The 16,846-nt window shown below is 42.2% G+C and overlaps 1 protein-coding gene across 1 annotated transcript in view; it reads right to left on the bottom strand.

Annotated features, from left to right (window-relative positions):
- Positions 1 to 1,584: 1,584 nt before the first annotated feature.
- The window catches only part of KIAA1109 (KIAA1109 ortholog), a 209,985-nt gene continuing 194,723 nt past the window's right edge, over positions 1,585 to 16,846 (bottom strand). The window contains exons 76-84 of the mRNA XM_044681108.1: positions 16,478 to 16,635; positions 15,843 to 16,035; positions 15,402 to 15,619; positions 13,636 to 13,887; positions 11,974 to 12,177; positions 10,869 to 11,063; positions 10,106 to 10,240; positions 5,056 to 5,221; positions 1,585 to 2,327 (exon numbers count right to left, since the gene is read on the bottom strand). Coding sequence (XP_044537043.1) covers positions 2,111 to 2,327; positions 5,056 to 5,221; positions 10,106 to 10,240; positions 10,869 to 11,063; positions 11,974 to 12,177; positions 13,636 to 13,887; positions 15,402 to 15,619; positions 15,843 to 16,035; positions 16,478 to 16,635 — 1,738 coding nt within the window. The 3' untranslated portion in view covers positions 1,585 to 2,110. The remainder of the gene's footprint in view (positions 2,328 to 5,055; positions 5,222 to 10,105; positions 10,241 to 10,868; positions 11,064 to 11,973; positions 12,178 to 13,635; positions 13,888 to 15,401; positions 15,620 to 15,842; positions 16,036 to 16,477; positions 16,636 to 16,846) is intronic.

A 16,846-nucleotide genomic window follows, 5' to 3' on the forward strand; every position in this document is an offset into this window, starting at 1 on the left:
TCTGACAATGCCTGCTTCTTTATTCTGTATCTTGAGTTAATGACTTCTCTGCCAAGAGAAAGGGAAGCTTGAGGCATTCTCCAACTTCTTTGAAGTCAAGGTTAGTCATCACATGAAGAAGTTGTCTTGTGTTGGACAAAATGGTTCTCCTGGTTTTCTCTCTGTATTGGTAAATTAATCTTTTTGTCATCGTTCCTCATGGTATAGCAATATTCCATTACATTCAGCATGTGCCCTAATCTATTCATCACTTCCCCAGTTGATGGGTACTCACCTAATCCTTAGTACAGCAAATAAGTGCTGTCATCATTTAAAAAAAAAAAACAAATGGGTTCTTTTCCTCTGTCTTTGTTCTCTTCTGGGTCCATATGTAGCTGTGATATCCCTGGGCCAAAGTATCTGCACCTTTCAGTTTTCCTTTGAGTGTAGTTCCAGATTGCCTTACAGAAATGGTGAGACCAAATCATAGCCTTGCCAGCAGAGCCCATCAGTGTGCCTTCCAACAACTGCTGTTTTCCTTTTTTGTCATCTTTGCCAGTCTGATGGTCATTTGAGGGGTTTTAATTTTGATTTCTTAAAGAGATTTCACTTATTCTTTATTCAAAACACTTTTCTTGTTTCTGGTTATCATCATTATTATTAGATATTATCTTGGTTCTATATTATTAAGCATGTGTGGGTTTGGGTGGATCATCCTGAAAACAGATAATTTCCTGGTGCTAGAGATGAACAGGAGAATGGCTCGATGGCCTCTGGGAAGCTGCATACTTCTTTTTGGAATCCCAAACTTCTTGAAACAAAGCTGTTCTTTAATATTAGTATTTTTCCACTGTTGTCTTACTGCTGTGTAAGGGTAGGTACGGGGTGTATGTGAGTTGGCTGGAAGATGCTACTCGTGAGGGATTATGCAGGAGGACATCATTAGGGAATTTACTAGTGAAAAAATGTGCCTATTACATAGCAAGAGTGAGGGCTATCTGAGGAACAAGTGGCCTACATACTCCCCTCATGTCCACGTAACTCAGAGTGCAAAGAAAGCATCTGGCACCGTGGATGGATTTCCTCTGGCAAGATTATGGAATGACAGGGAAAGCTGTGATCTGCATCACTGAGGCAATATCATCTAGGCTGAAGGGATCTCTTGGGACATAGGTTTCTCTAATCCTTCCCATCCCCTTAGATGAGAGGTGAAGAAAGAAGTCTATTCCAGATATGAGGGATGGCTGAGGAGAGCCACGGGAGACGGGAGTAAAGGTGGACAATGAGAGAAGGCACACAGAGAGAAGAGGAAAGGGCGGAGGGGTTCCATTTTGCTGGAGTATCGAGTTAATGAAGGGGAATTGGTAGGAAATATGGTTGTGCGGGTATAGAAAACTAGAAGGTTGCATGCAGTGCCTACTAGTGACTTTATGGCAGAGTTTAGAAGTTTAACTAATTATCTCGGGCATAAGGAGTTTAGGAAGTGTTATTCAGACATGTTCATTAAAGGGTTCAATGGTAAAAGTTCAAGATAGGGATCAACCCATTGTGAAATAACAAGCTACAAAAGAAAACATGAAGACTGAGATAATCACCCACTGAAAATAAATTATCATGGCTTTTTATTACAACCGTAACAAACAATATTTTAACACTATGCAATCATGTCACAGTTTCTTAAAACTATATACATACTGGAATTTATACAAGTCTACACATTACCGAGGAGGATAAAAGCCATTACCAACCAAAAAAGGTCAAATTATCAGCAAGATAAAAAAAAAGTCCTGACTAATTAGTCACAAAAATTCACAGTTAATCTGAAAATAGTTTAAGGATGCAGGAATCATATTGCACATAATACAATTATAAATGCTAACTAGAAGATTTACATATTGAATCTAATTTTTTTCACAAAATTTACATCATCATGCAATACTTCACTGTATACAGAATGGTGGAGCTACCATAATAAATAGATAAACTCAGGAACTGTTTTAACATAGTAGCCCAAACCCCCATTAGAATCATCTTTAAATTATACAGAAAATAATTTTATTATACAAGAAAACCCTTCAGGGTCGTAAACTTAATGGGCATAAATTCTACTTTGTTTCTGGACAGATCCGCATTAGTGTTCTTCCTTGTCTTTTCCTTTCCTTTCCTTTTCATCTTGGAGGGAAGTGCCAAGCTTTTTGATGAGGACCGAGAGCACCTTATCCAATGGGTCCATGACTCCTCTCTGAAGCCATTTGGGAATAGTGGTTCTGGCATGGTGAAAACCCAATTTTTGAAGAATATAATCGACACCCACTGGGTCAATTTTTCTTCCAGTCCAGGAAATTAACCTTAAAAAGAAAAAAAAAGAGGGTTTTGACTAAAGCTTTTCCCAGGGCTTTATACACTACGCCTACTTTGGCAAGCAAAAATGAACAGCTATATGACATAACTGTACCCAAACTCCCAAGCCTCTGCTAACTGGGCCATCTTCTATCTGCTTGGCTAAGAGGACACAAAGACTACGCCTGGAAAGCCGAATGAAAGATGAAAAGCATCAACAGGTTCTTTTTTTTTTTTTTAAATCCTCATCACTTTCTATCTTGGAATCAGTATTGTTTATCAGTTCCAAGGCAAGAGAGTGGTAAGGGCTAGGCAAGTGTCTGAGGACCTCCTCTTTCTAGGCCTGACTCAATTCACCAAGGCACCTAGCTGCCCTCTACATCTACAGGTTCTTAACAAAATCCAAGGAAAAGGTGATTTTTTTTCTCTTTTTTTCCCCAATCATTCAAGTATCTTGTTAAAAGCCTTTTCAGAACTAAGGCACATAATTCAAAGAGCAACCTCCCCGCCCCCCCCACCCCCCAAAAAACCACCCAAAACACCAAGTTTAGTTTTAAAGAATCCCTTGAGAGTTTATAGAGTAAGGATAATGGATTTGGAGACTAGAAGAGTTGGGTTTGAATCTATTACTTCTTCCTCTAATAGTCCAAGTTTAGGACCTCAAGCTTCAGAGATGATTAAATGGGAAATTGGATTTGTTTTCCTTTTATGTGCATTCTAAAAACCATTCGTGGTATTTTTCATTATGTCTACTTGGATTTGCTACACAGATTATCCAAAATAGTTTTGCGCATCACCCAGATGACTTTCCTAGTTTACAACTTTCCTACAATTCTTCAGAAAGGGCTACAATTTCCCCTTGCCCAGAGGAAGTGTTTTGCTTATTTGGTTACAGACTATTCTCTTTAATGACACTCTCCTCTTCTCAGCGTGGTCACTAGCCCTCATTCACAGAGAAGTCATTCTTATCTTGCTATTCTGTGACAACATTCTTTTTGGTATAATTCTATTTGTGTGTGACAGCCTACAAATGCCAGCTTTGGTATAATACTGCATATTTTTTGCAGGGAGGAAGGGGGAAAGCACACTTGCCCTGGCCTCTGGAAAGCTGGTAAGAGGTCGCATGGTGTTTACAATCCAGGCCGAGGCTTAGAATCACAGAACTAGGGAGACCAGAGAGGACTTCTAGATCTGTTCCCTGATTCACAAGATGGCCACACTGAGGCTTGAGGTGGTGGAGACTGGCCCAAGGTTGCCCATGTGGCAAGTCACAGAGCTGGATTTGAACCCAGGACTCCCAGGTGTTTTGTCCCACCTCACAGAAGATTTGTGTGCAAACCTCAGCTTTGACCACAGCCAAGTGACCCTGGAGAAGAGCATCAAGTCTGCAAACCTCTTTTCTCTTCATCTGCACAAAGGGGAGAATGTCTGGCTGCCTGAGCTGGGGCTCCCTGAGGGCCAGAGAGGAAAGCCTTGGGAGATGCCATGGAGGCAGGGCCCCGTGGGGAGGGTGGAGAAGTGTGTCCCTCAGGGCGGCTGCCTGGCCCCGCTTTTAAACTGAAGGGGTCACACTCGTTCAGTCTCTAAAGAACCTCTGAGTCTTAAATGTGTGGAGTTACACCATTTACGGTGTCGATCACCCGGGCTTAAAGCGGGATCTGGCAGAGGACAGGTGAAGGAAGGTGGCCACACCAGGATTTGTCGTCACATCCCCGATGCTGCCATGATGCCTGTGGGAAAGTGTAGTTGCTATGAAAAGGCAGCTGCTCTTCCAGGCCACATGCTTTAGCTTTGTGAGGGGGAAGCCAAGGACCTACCCTGGGCAGGTTCCTGCAGGACAAGGATGAGCGGCCTAAATGGAGGACTTCAGAGCCCCAACCCGACAATTCCATTTCTCAAATGGTTCAGGGAATGCAAAAGGAGTCTAATACTAGGCAAGCCTTCCTATTTCCAGGTTTGGTTCCTAGTTCTCCAGTTGTTTCAAGAAAAGGGCCTGTGGCTAGAGTGTGATTTAGTAAGGAAGAAAACTGGGCTGCTGTTGGAATTGGGAGAGAAAAGAGCACATTTCACCATGCCAGTCAGCTGCCATATGCCGACTCGGTATCCAAGTACAAAGCCTTGCTTCCCGGGGTCCTAAAACTAAGCCAGAAACCATGAGTTTTCAAAGGGAAAATGACTTCTCACTCCTCTTCTGAAACCCTCTGAGAGACCCGGTGCTGCTGCAGCACCCAGGCCCCTTACAAAAACTTCTGGGGTCTTTTCCTTCCAGATCTTTGGAGAGAGTGAGGATAGGAGAGGAAGCAGGAAACCAAAGTCCCCTGACCCATATGGCTGTGATGTGTTGGGATGATTTGGTGGCCTCTGTGACTGTGTCTGATTGGAAAGAAGCAGCAGGGAACAACTGCCACAAGCACAAGATAGCTGTGGCACCAAGGAGGTCAAATGTTAAAGACCACCACAACAGGGCAGCTAGGATGGTCAGTGAATAAAGAGCCAGGCCTAGAGAGGGGAGGTCCTGGTTCAAATTTGGCTTCAGACACTCCTCCCTGGGTGACCCTGGGCAAGTCACTTAACCCCCATTGCCTCATCCTTACCATTCTTCCGCTTTGGAACCACCCTGAACAAGCAATGACTTGGGTAAATCACACTTAATAAGCTGCAGTTTCCAAAACCTTATTTTCTGCGGATATTCTAAAGAACGTGGATCCAAGGACTCTGTCACTACTAGCTACGCACCGTAGTGTGGGTTCTAGATGCCAGGTATTGCACATAAAATCTCTCCAGTCTACAGTAGTGTATGTGATGCTTTCTTCTCTGTCCTTCTCAGAGGAATTATCATCATGAATGATGATCGGACTCTTCTGTCCTGGGCGAGTGGATAACAGTCGAGGTGGAAAAATAGCTGGAAGAAAAAGGAGCCGTTAACTTGGGAGTCTGAAATGCATCTGAAATCAACATGAGTATCAAATGATGAATTAGAATTTTTTTTAAACCAAAGGGGGCCAAAAGTTGAGAAAACAAAAACCCAATGCCTACAAATTCAGGGTATTTTGACCGACAAGACACAATCGCCTAATGATGCTCTGAATACTGATGTCCCCTTTTCTTCTCTACACTCCAATCAGAGAAATCTTTTTATTTTTTAGCACCTTTATCTTAAGGCCTAGCTGAAGACTCACCCTACCAGCTCCTTTTAAAGCTATAACTGAAGTGATTACACTACAGAGGAAAGAAGAGGAGCTGAAGGTCTTTTCCCTCTAATACCTATTAGGAAGAATGTGCCAGAATTACTTTCAGGGTAATATCTTTATGAATAAAATCACTCTATAAAAAATCATGTACTTAGAACTCTGCATGAAGAATGTTGATGGGGGTAGCTATGGGGGGGGCTCAGTGGATAAGAGAGCCAGGTCTGAAGTCAGGAAGACCTGGTTCAAATCTGGCCTCAGCCATTTCCTAGCTGGGTGACCCTGGACAAGTCCCTTAACCCCCACTGCCTAGCTCTTACTGCTCTTCTGCCTTGGAACCAATATGCAGTATTGATTCTGAGACAGAAGGTAAGGGTCAAAAAAGAAAATGTTGATGGAATTGTCAACAATTTTATTGTAAGTTAAGCCAAACTTTAAAAATAGACAAAAATAGCAACATTTTATAGGCAGTGTTTAACATTTTTTAATAAGCCCCTGTGTGTCCCAAAGTAACTCTACAGGATCCAAGATGGATAATGGGTTCACAAAGACATGCTTCTCAGCCTATATGTATACTCAATGAAGTATTCATTTATAACAAACATTTTCTTGAGCATTCTGTTTGTTCTGTTCTTCAAATATATATGATTAAAGATGATTAATTATTAAATTACATTTAATATTATTATATATAACATATATAACAATACTAAAACCTATAAAAACCATTGAACCTAAATATGGCTAGTAAAGCCCACTAGTATTCTTGAGAAATCAAACTAGATTTGAAAGCTTTTCAAACCTGGGTGAGAAAATTATAAAACCAAACCAAACATTTAAAAAAGCCTGTAATAATTAAAGTGGGTTTGACAAAATGTAAGTTTTAAGAATTGTGGTCACCATGTATAATAATTAAATATCAAGTCATAACACTGTTAGTTGTTTTAGTAGCTTTATTACAGCAAAATAGTGATAGTAAGAGAGGGAAATGTAGGAAGAAAATATTGCCTAGCTAAAAATACCCTAAGTCCAGGTCCATGTGCCTCTAGACTGTGAGTGCGAATCTCACTGGCCCACGAGAGTATCTCCAGCTATGTGTTTCAACAATCAAAGACCACGCCAGAGAGGATGAACTGCAAAGGGTAGTCTCTCACCCCAAGGAGGCAAGAGTCTCACCCCTGTAAGCATCCCTCTTATTATAAGGAAATAAGGAAAGAGCAGGAGGCAGGAGCTGCTGAAAAGGCTAACGCAGGAAGGTTTGGCTCTTTCCTTATAACACTCTTCAGCCCTAGTCTCCAATGCAGAAAGCTGAATCTTCACCAGAATCCAAAGTCCAAATCAGGAATCCGAAACCACAAAAGAACCTCACCACATCTCATACCCATGAGGCAAAAGACTGCACCAAGCCCCCAGGGTCCCAAAGGGTCCTGCTTATATGCAGTTTTCTCCACCCTTCAGCAATCCTTGTCATATCTTGGGAATCAACCACAGTCTCCCAATTTGTCTGGGGTGGGGTGGGGTGCTTATGGTCTTTTAGGGTAAGAACTTCCTTTTCTAGTAAAAGGTTTCTACTAACTGTTAATGACTAATTAAGTATGAAAGGTGGGGGACTCCCAGTTCTTGACTGAATAAAGTTAAAATAAACAAAGGGAGTTTAAATTCTCTTTCAGAAGCCAGAGTCTAAGGGTGGCTTGTGAAGGATTAGGCCACACTCGGTCTATGTCAGGAGCCTGGTCCCAGGACTCAATCATTTCTTCCAATTCTCATCGCTGTCTCCAGGCCTTCTTTGTGAGTTTCCCTCTTGGGCTTCATTTTTAGCTCCATGAGCATGCACTGTGATGAAGGCCCTCCATCCTGACAGAGGCTATCCTACTATGTTCCTGAGCTCAGCTATCAGCAGCAGATTTCTTCCCTTAAGGAAGATTTGTCAGAAACGTATTTGTGGAAGGCTGACAAGACAAATCTCTGATCCGCACTTTGGGAAGGTCAAAGTACTGACTTCTAAGATCTTGCCCTGTTAAATATAGCTAGAGAAGTCATACTTTTTCTGACTCTCAGCAAGTAAAAGTGTACTATTTAAGGTAACCTTTAGGTCATACTCCTTCAAACAGAATTAAAAACAACAACAAACTCATACTTTCTGTCCTATTAACAATTCTAAGATAGAAGAATGGTGAGGGGTAGGCAATGGAGATTAAGTAACTTGCCCAGGGTCACATAGCTAGGAAGTTTTGTCTGCCACATTTGAACCCCGGACTTACCAACTCTAGGCCTAGCTCTTGGTCCACTGAGCCACCTAAGCTACACCCCTTAAGACAAATCCTGCTGATGAACTTCTGTTTGTAGAAAAGTAAAATAAATGCTGTTAGCCAGTGGTTCTAGCAATATGGGGTTGGGGATTCTAGCCTGACCACTCTAATGATATACCATGTGGCCCCTTCTCTGGGTTCCGGTGTTTCCCAGATCTCTTGGAATGCTCTCAGGTCATCAGGGAATCTAGAAGCCTTTTCTCCGCTCTTTTGCTGGGCTGGATTATATTTGGCTTTTTTGCCATGACAATTAGACTTCTGAACCTTTCACACTCTTTTGTTCTTTGGCTCCCATGTTGTCTTCCCTCCTCTGAGTGCCAGCCCAGTGCTTTTCTTCTGCCTTCTCAATCCCTTGTCTTCCTCCTCTCTTCTCTAGCTGCTCCCAGCCTAGCAGAGGTCCTCCATTCCAGCCTCTAATGGCATCTCCCTGTGGCTCAGCATAGAACCAAGAGAGAAGTTCAGATGGGAAGAGAGCCTCAGGGGGGCTTCCTTGTTCAGCTCCTACAGGACAGGAAGCCTCTCTTTATCATATTCCCAACAGGCAGACTTGCCTGGAAAACTTCTGGGGCCTCACTACCATCAGAGATAGCCCTTCCACTTTTGGACAGCTCTAATAGGAAGAAGTTCTTCTTTATGTGAGTTGAATTCTATCTTGATGAGCTTCCTCCTTTTTGCTCCTAGTTGTGCCTCTGAGGGCCAAGCAAAACAAGCTTAAGCCTCATTCACAAGATGGTTCTTTATGTCCTAGAAGCTAGGGATCACATCCCCTCTAAGTCTTCTTTTTCTGCAGAGAGATACCTCCCAGGACCTCCAATTGGTCTCCATTTAGTAGGAGCTCCGGTTTCCCCTGCTTACACTCAGAGCTGGATATTACACTTTAGATGTGATCCCACAGGGGCACCTGGTGTTTACATACTCAGATATGACCTCTTTCTTTTGATTCCTGCCTACACTCTAAGAGATCATAGCTTTGCTTCCTTGGCCTCCTCTAAGAGACCTGGCAGAGGCCCAATGTTGGACCACCCTAATGGATCACCAAATTCTGCCTGATTGAGTGGGACAGAGGGAACTAAAATGTTGTCTCTACCAGCCAACCAACAAGGTTTGTTTTAAAAGCACCCACCATGTTTCAGGCCCTGAAGAGTCAACCCCAATGAATGAATGAATGAAACAATCCCTATTCTCAAGGAGCTCACATTCTATTCTTGCCAGAATTCTTTGGAAATGGATGTGGACATCTGTAGAGATCCAGAAATAAACAGTTTAATCTGTAAATCCTATCAGATCCAGCTATAGCTGATGATTATAACTAATTGATAACTCCTTTCATTATTAAAAAGCTTTCCTGTGTAATAAATCATTTTTATTAAAAAAAAAAGGGGGGGACTCTGAGGGATTTATGGTAAAGAACGCTGCCCACATTCAGAGGAAGGACTGCAGGAGAGGAAACATATAAGAAAAACAAATGCTTGAACACATGGGTTGATGCGGACATGATTGGGGATGTGGACTCGAAACTACCACACCAATGCAACCACCAACAATTTGGAAATAGGTCTTGAACAAGGACACATGTTAAAACCAGTGGAAATGTGCGTCAGCATGGGTGGGGGGATTGTGGGGGGTGAAGGGGAAAGTAGGAGCATGAATCATGTAACCATGTTAAAAATGATTATTAATAAATGATTTAAAAAAAAAGGGGGGGGGAATATGTGGGAAGCCAATAAGAGAATAGATAAAAATCTGAGACTTCTCTTTTGACCCCTTTTGTGATCCTTGTGATTTCTTGTTGAAAAGTATTATGGCCTTATTGAAGAGCTTTAGGTTCCTAGCAGGCCAACATTTAAAAGGTTAACACTCTCCCCCTTTGGCCAGGAATGCAGCTGCCTGGTACAGCCAAGGTCAAAATCTTAGCAGGGGCAATTCAACCCTGAGAAAAATATTCCCCGACTTGGCTTTCTGATAAGAACCCAGTCAAAATTCAGCCTTGGCCTTGGTCTGTTCTGAAGCCAATGAGACCTTTGTGTTTTGATATGACATAATTTGTAACTTCTGTGCATTTGTGAAGTTTTTTGGGGGGGGGTGTCTTTTGTGTGAAATGAGTCTTGAAATATATATAATAAACTCCATGCTCCTGGAGCCAGAGCTGGAAGCATGAGCTAAAAGACAACTCCCATGTCCCTGTTATTTCCTTATCAACTAAGCTGTCCTTAACAGATTATCAGAGATGATAAAGAGATCTTGAGAGACATCATGAAGCCATTTCTGAACTTTCCAGAGGTTGCCTACCTTTTTCTTTTTCTTTAAGATAGGCGGATACTAAGTCATGAAGGAACATGATCAGTTCAGCATCCATCGTCACACAAATGTGGTCTGTGAATTCGGTTACCACACTACATTCCACTTTCGGCTTGATGTTGGTGTCTGCAAATGAGAAAATTCTGTTTAGGGAAGCAGTTTGAAACTAATGAGTTCCTCCCTCTTTCCCAGGGTAAGAAATTGATAAGTGACTGATTTTACAGTTAGCTTAGAGGAACAAGTGCCACTGTTAATTATCTCGTCTTTAGTAATGAGGCATACATATGAAGGGATGTCTATATTTTGTGTGTGTATGTATTATGCAAATGTAAAACTAGCTCTCTTAGACTATCTAATTATACATGAAAACACCGAGTTTGAGCTTCCCTAGAATCCAACTTTTAATCGCAAAAATCACAACTCTGTGCTGAACACAAAGTCTGCCTCAGAACAGGTCACACTTGCTAGACAGCAGGTTCCTTCTGGTAGAAAATGGGGTTTTATGGGAGAAAAATTAATATGTATGCCAAATCCTGAAACAGTCAGTTTCCACCTGGGCTGCTCTCCATGCTTTACAATATTAGGTAAATGCTAAATGTGTGAGCAGAGCACCATGACATCACCAGAAAAGGGCATCTGACTGAGGAAGGAAGGGGTTCCTTGTTTCTGGACAAGACTTGGGCCTGCCCAGGTTCCCTTAAGACCAGTAACTTCATAATTTCTGACGTTTATATTGTAGTAGTCAGAGCCCCACCCTGCAAGGAAGGCTCCTGGGGCTCCTGAACGTGGATGGACTTGAAGTCCAGCTGCATCCGGGGGAGAGCGAAGATGGTCTCAGTTTCATGGTTGTAACTGGAGCCCCCCCTGAACCCACTCAGGAGACTAGAACTCTTGACAGCGGTGCTGCTCTCAGCATTATTGGCATCAACATTTCGAAGCAGGTTTAACTCTGGAGGAGTAAAAGGAAAAAGAATATGTAAACAGTCAAACTCCAATGAGCCCTGTGGAATGGAACTTTAGTGAAAAAACATGAGTGTGCTCTAATGAGAAGAATCAGCTGAATGATCAGCTTTTAGAAAAACTAAAAGTCGATTAGAATGCTAAAGCTCGGAGTTCAGGTCTCTATTTTTAGCATCAAAGTTGAACTGACAGAATGGCCCTAGGTAATTCCATTAATTTTCTCAAATGAATTTCTCTGACTTTCAAAGAACTTCATGGCATTTCAGAGTGAGAAGGGATCTTTTAGAGGTTATCAAATTGTGAAATAATACCAGCAGTTTATGGAGCTGCACCCTTTCAACTTCATGCAGGGTGCAGCTAGATGGTGCAATGGATAGGGCACTGGGCTTGGAGTCAGGAAGACCTGAGTTCAAATCTGAATTCACATAGCTATTGCTTAAACTCATTTGCCCTTAAAAATAAAACCACCACAACAAAAGCAGCACATTTCATGCAGGGTAGGGGCAAAGTCTTAGGGAAGGTACTCATCCTTAAAGGATTGGGGACATCCTGCATGTATCAGGTTCTTATACCATGATGAATTACCCAGATTGTCCCTGCTGCCGCCAATAAGACTGCCAGCCTCTGACCTCTTTCCTCAGACCAAGAGCAAATCCTCCAACCTCTCTAAGCCTCAGCTTCCTTGAGGGTAAAAATGGAACAACATTTGCACTACACTTACCTTAGTTTCTAAAATAGATCTTCACATAAACCACATAAATGTTATCAGGTGACTTTGTCAGAAGTGTTCAAGTCAAATTAGTTTTTTAAATAAAAACCCCAACAATTTTACCCATGTTTAAACTTTGAGCCATATTACACAGTGTGGCTCCTGTTAGAATGTAGCCCAGGCCACTGACCTTCATTCCTTGTGGCAGTGACATAATTGAACCACTCTTTCACACTCGCCACACCATGGGGTGGATTTTCATGGCGCCGCCTGGTGATCTTGGTTATTGTTGCCATAGGACTCTCTAAAGCACCACAGGGTTTGGTGACCATGGTATTATGACCCAGATGAAAATCCAATGTCTGGACAACATATGTAGAATGATCACTTGACCCTGACCCAACAGGGGAAAAGAAAAATGTGTTAAAGATGACATTTTTTACTACTATGGAAATCCACATGTCTTTAGATTTTTCTTTAAATTTTCTGTTACACGAAGAAGGCAAGATAGTTCTTACCCTGGAGGAGACATGTACAGATCAGGTATTGAACAGAGGGAGCATGAACACTGAGTAGGGAGAAGATCCTGGGATAGCTGGAATTGTATCTGGGATTTGGAGGAAGCCAGGGGACAGAACAGAGAAGGGCAGAGCCTTTTATGGACAATGGCCAGAGAAAATGGCTGGAACTGAGAAATGGAGGGTCTTATGTGAGAATTAGCAAGAAAGCCTGTGCCACTGGATCAGAGAACAGAGTAGAAAGGAAGAAGGTAGCCTTCAAATCTCAACAGATAATTGATGAGGATGGGCAGCATATAATTCTGCCTCGATGTCAGTCCTCCTTTTCTTAAGGATTTGAGGACCTAGTTAGCAGTTTTTCTTTCTCCCAAGACCTCTGCCCTCATTCCTGGGGCCCTTACTAGCCAAAAAGATTGACCCTTAGAACCTTTAGGCCTTTCAGGTCCTCATTTTTCTCAACTTTCATGGTCTTTTATCTCTTCTCTTCCTCAGATACCCAAGAGCAGGCGACACCTTAGAACCAGGCCTCTAAACTCTTAAGCCTCTAACTTTCCCCCATGATCACTATTGCCCATCCTGATTCCCTTCCCTCTGGCACCCCTGTCTCATTTTCCTTTTCTCAATCTTGACCTGACAGGTGACCTGTTCAAAAGACTTAAATTCTTCTCCTTCTTGACTCCATGGCCTTCCATCTTCCATTCCCTGCCCAAACACAGCTCTAGGACCAGAAGTCCTTTCTTTGCTTTCTCCTGATGTTAATATTTGGAATAAAGGGAATGTTCAGGATGTTCAGGATGGTCAGCCTGAGATGACGGCTGTTCTGGCTCATTGTTTTGCTATTAAATTGCCTATTCTAGCCTGGGCTGACCCAGATGACAATTATTCCTTTCTTAGTAACAACTTCTATAGCACCCTGGCACAACATTTTGCAAAAGCTAGTTCAGAAAAGAAATACAAAGGTGAGGGGGAAAGGCAAGCCCTCTCTCTGCAGGTCAGGAAAACAGCAGAAACATTTCAGATGGCAACAGAAACGTGAGCTTCAAAATACCCACCCAAGAATTGTGTCAGGGATCTCTTAATATTGTTGGCCATACCTAGTCATGGGGAGAGTGGCTAAGTTTTTCTGACTTTAGGCCCACTAAACATATTTTTGCTCTCTACATTGTCCTTCCCCAGCATTTGGTCTACCAGTAGTCAGGAACAAAATAACAGATGTATCATTTCGAGGACACATGGTTTTAAATATTGGAAGAGATCTAGCTGAAGGGCAATTATTTTGTCTTCTGTGAGACATGTATCAGAAGACATAGAGCCTAACTGATATTAATGCTTACCGTCTTCCCAGATTTTCTGTGCTTCTGTCCAAAATGCAATGTTTGGTTCTTCTAAATGAAAAAGAGCCCAGGATTTTGAACGGAAATTAGGGCCATGGAAACAAGCAAGTGTCATGTGATTTCCATGTAGACTCATAGAGCCTCCAAATTGCATTCCATCCTCTGGTAATGGAATCTGAAATAAGGATATGTGGCATCCTGATACGACCTTCAAAACGCCAGGCCAGTGGCGGTGATGAGCAGCATCCAGCACTGCAAGGGAACATTAAGCCATTAATTCGGGAGAATCCTCTCCTCTGAACATCATCTAATAAGAGACGTGGTGGAGGTGGCAGAGGTAGCAGTGGCACTGCCCAGTGCTTGGCTGATTCTGAACCTCATGTGGTGGAGTGCACGAGAAAAGGAATGCTATAAAAGAGGCTGAATGCTGCCCTCCACTGTTAGCTGGTGTTTAGTGAAAATGAGGCCAGGAGAGGAGGTCTAGGGAGTAGGTATGATCTAAGAAGGAAGATGACTGTTGAGAAGGGCAGAGGTGGATGCCACCTTTTCACTGCTATGAGAAAGGGACATACATTTCAGATGGCCAGGTGGGGGCTGGACTGCCTCTGGGCTACCCTGTGGATTTTCAATGGTCCTCATTTGTTCACCACTGCAAAAGCTCATTCTTTTGAGGCTAAACACCCAGTGGTGATATATGGCTGTGACTCATGAAGCATCGTGACTCCAAAGGGTGTCCCCAAAAGATAATCATGGGTCTAAAGAGACAGACCTCCACACATCACAGTGAGGTGCACACGAGAAGCAGCATTTTAAAAAAAACAAGAAATATCCAGGACAAACACACACACACACACACACACACCCCCCATACAACAATACCCCACTCCCAACCCTGGAAGAGGGCAGGAACAAGGGGTCACAGATGCTCCAGGGCTGCCCTGGTATAGCTCTAAAATACCTCCAGGGCACTGAGCACATCCTGGAAGGAGCATATGTAGAAGAACAGGGACAAAAATCATAACAGGACACCTCTATGTGACCCAGAATGGCAGAGGGAACAAGCAAAAGGATAAAGCCACCAATGAACTAAAGGATCAAATAATAATAAGAGTAATGATGATAATCACAAAAAATACAAGCAGCTAGCATTTATGTAGCACTTTAAGAATTGCCCTTTACAACTGTTCTCTCATTTGATCTACATAACAAACCTGGAAGATAAGTGCTTTATCATCATCCATATTTTAGAGATGATGAAACTGAGGCAAACAGAGGTAAGTGACTTGCCCAGGTCCCACAGCTATTAAATGATGAGATCACATTTGAACTCAAGTCTTCCTGTCTCTAGGCCATCACTCTCTCCATGTACCACCTAGCTGCTTTCTCAAGTATCAAAATATATTATAGGATGAAAAATGACAAATTCACAGAGCTATTTAAAAAACATAAAATGTGAATGCATACAATTAACCCATAGCTAATGGAATTATGAATATAATATGAAAATAAAGAACAATAAAAACATTTGACTGGTTTCTTTTCAAATCTCTTGCTCAGGTAGAGTGAAAAATCTTATCTACGACCCATGTATCAAATTTGTTACTTCTTTCATGAACGAAAAGGATACTTTCTTTAGGAAAAGGCTTTAAAAACGATGACTGAGGAACTCAATAATGAAGATGGCCCAAAGTAGATTTTTATCCAGGATGTGACCAACAGGTCTAACAGAAAACACAGTATGAGAAAAGTATCCTCGTGATTCTTACGTAGTTCTTGTGAATTCTTCTCTAGGTGAGTGGCGGTTGCCTTTGGGGGAAGGTAAGGTACTGGTCCCCAGGTAGACAGAGCTCGCTTGCTTGTGTCAAACTGCTGGGTGAAGAATTCCTGGAGTTTCATTCCTATTTTTATCAAGTCTGGAGTGGTTGATCTGGAAATCATGACTTGGAAAATATCCCACTTTAAATCTCCATGGACAAAAATTTCACTAGATGATAAAAACAGAATCTTTCAATAAATATGACAAAGTCAGGTCATAATCACAAAACCGATTTCTCTGTTCTCTCCCCCCTCCTACCCCACTATCCCCCCATTTCAAACTAACTATGCCAAAGAACATATCTAGCTGGAAAAAGTTAGTCTTAGGGCTTTTTAACTGAGTTTTAGAAAATTTATACACATACGAGAAAAGCCCGGGCCCAAATAAATACCTTTTATCTGACATACTTGACTCCAATGTGTTATACAGATTCACTTTCCATTCATCCTGTAGCTTGAGATCAGCATTACTGAAGATTCCCATGAGGATACTGGACCCCATGTAGTCCACACGAGCTTCAGTTGAACCCATGGTAATCTGAATTTTGTGACTCGGTTGCTGATTTGGATGTTCAGAAATATGAGCTGAAAGACACATCAACATTAATAATCAGAATAAAACACTTTTAATTTTTCCATTTCAAGTCATATGTAATTTTACCTCAAACATTTAAAAAATGTTTGCAATATGGGAGGCAACATGGCTATAAATACAGAGAATGAAATGATCTTTACTTGCGGAAGCCTCCATTCTATAAGGGATATATATACAAGCACGTCCATACTGAAGTACAGACAGAATTAACATCGTGAGAATAAGTACAAGGTCATTAGGTGGAAAGGGTGGAATCAGAAAAGGATTTAAGGAGAAAGCACAGCTCAAGCTGCATTTGGAAGGGAGATATTCTATGAGGGAGAGGTGAGGAGGGTGGTATAGATGAAGAAAGCCATATAGTAATATACTTCAAGGAGTTGAAGAAAAATATAGGAAGTCAGTTTAGTTATGAGGCAACATGTTTCAACATACCAACCATCTCCAAAGTGTTGACATCTATGGTACCTCCAACTACACCTCCCTTTGAGTCTAACTGGGATCTCCCCAGGCCAACAGACATGCTGATCTCGCGGTCCCTATTACTTCCAACTGACAGACGACCCTGACTTTTCAAACCACTGGTGGTCCATCTGAAAAAAAAAAAAAAAAGGGAGAGAGTGAGGGAGGGAGGAAGGAAGGAAGGAATGAACAGAGGGAAGGAGGGAAGAAGAGAGGAAGGAAGAAGGAAGGAAGGAAGGGAGGGAAGGAGGGAAGAAGGGAGGAAGGAGGGAAGAAGGAAGGAAAGAAGGAAAGAAGGAGGGAAGAAGGAAGGAAAGAAGGAAGGAAGGAGGGAAGAAGGAA

This window comes from Gracilinanus agilis, chromosome 6 (genome assembly GCF_016433145.1).
Source record: "Gracilinanus agilis isolate LMUSP501 chromosome 6, AgileGrace, whole genome shotgun sequence".
NCBI lineage: Eukaryota > Metazoa > Chordata > Mammalia > Didelphimorphia > Didelphidae > Gracilinanus > Gracilinanus agilis.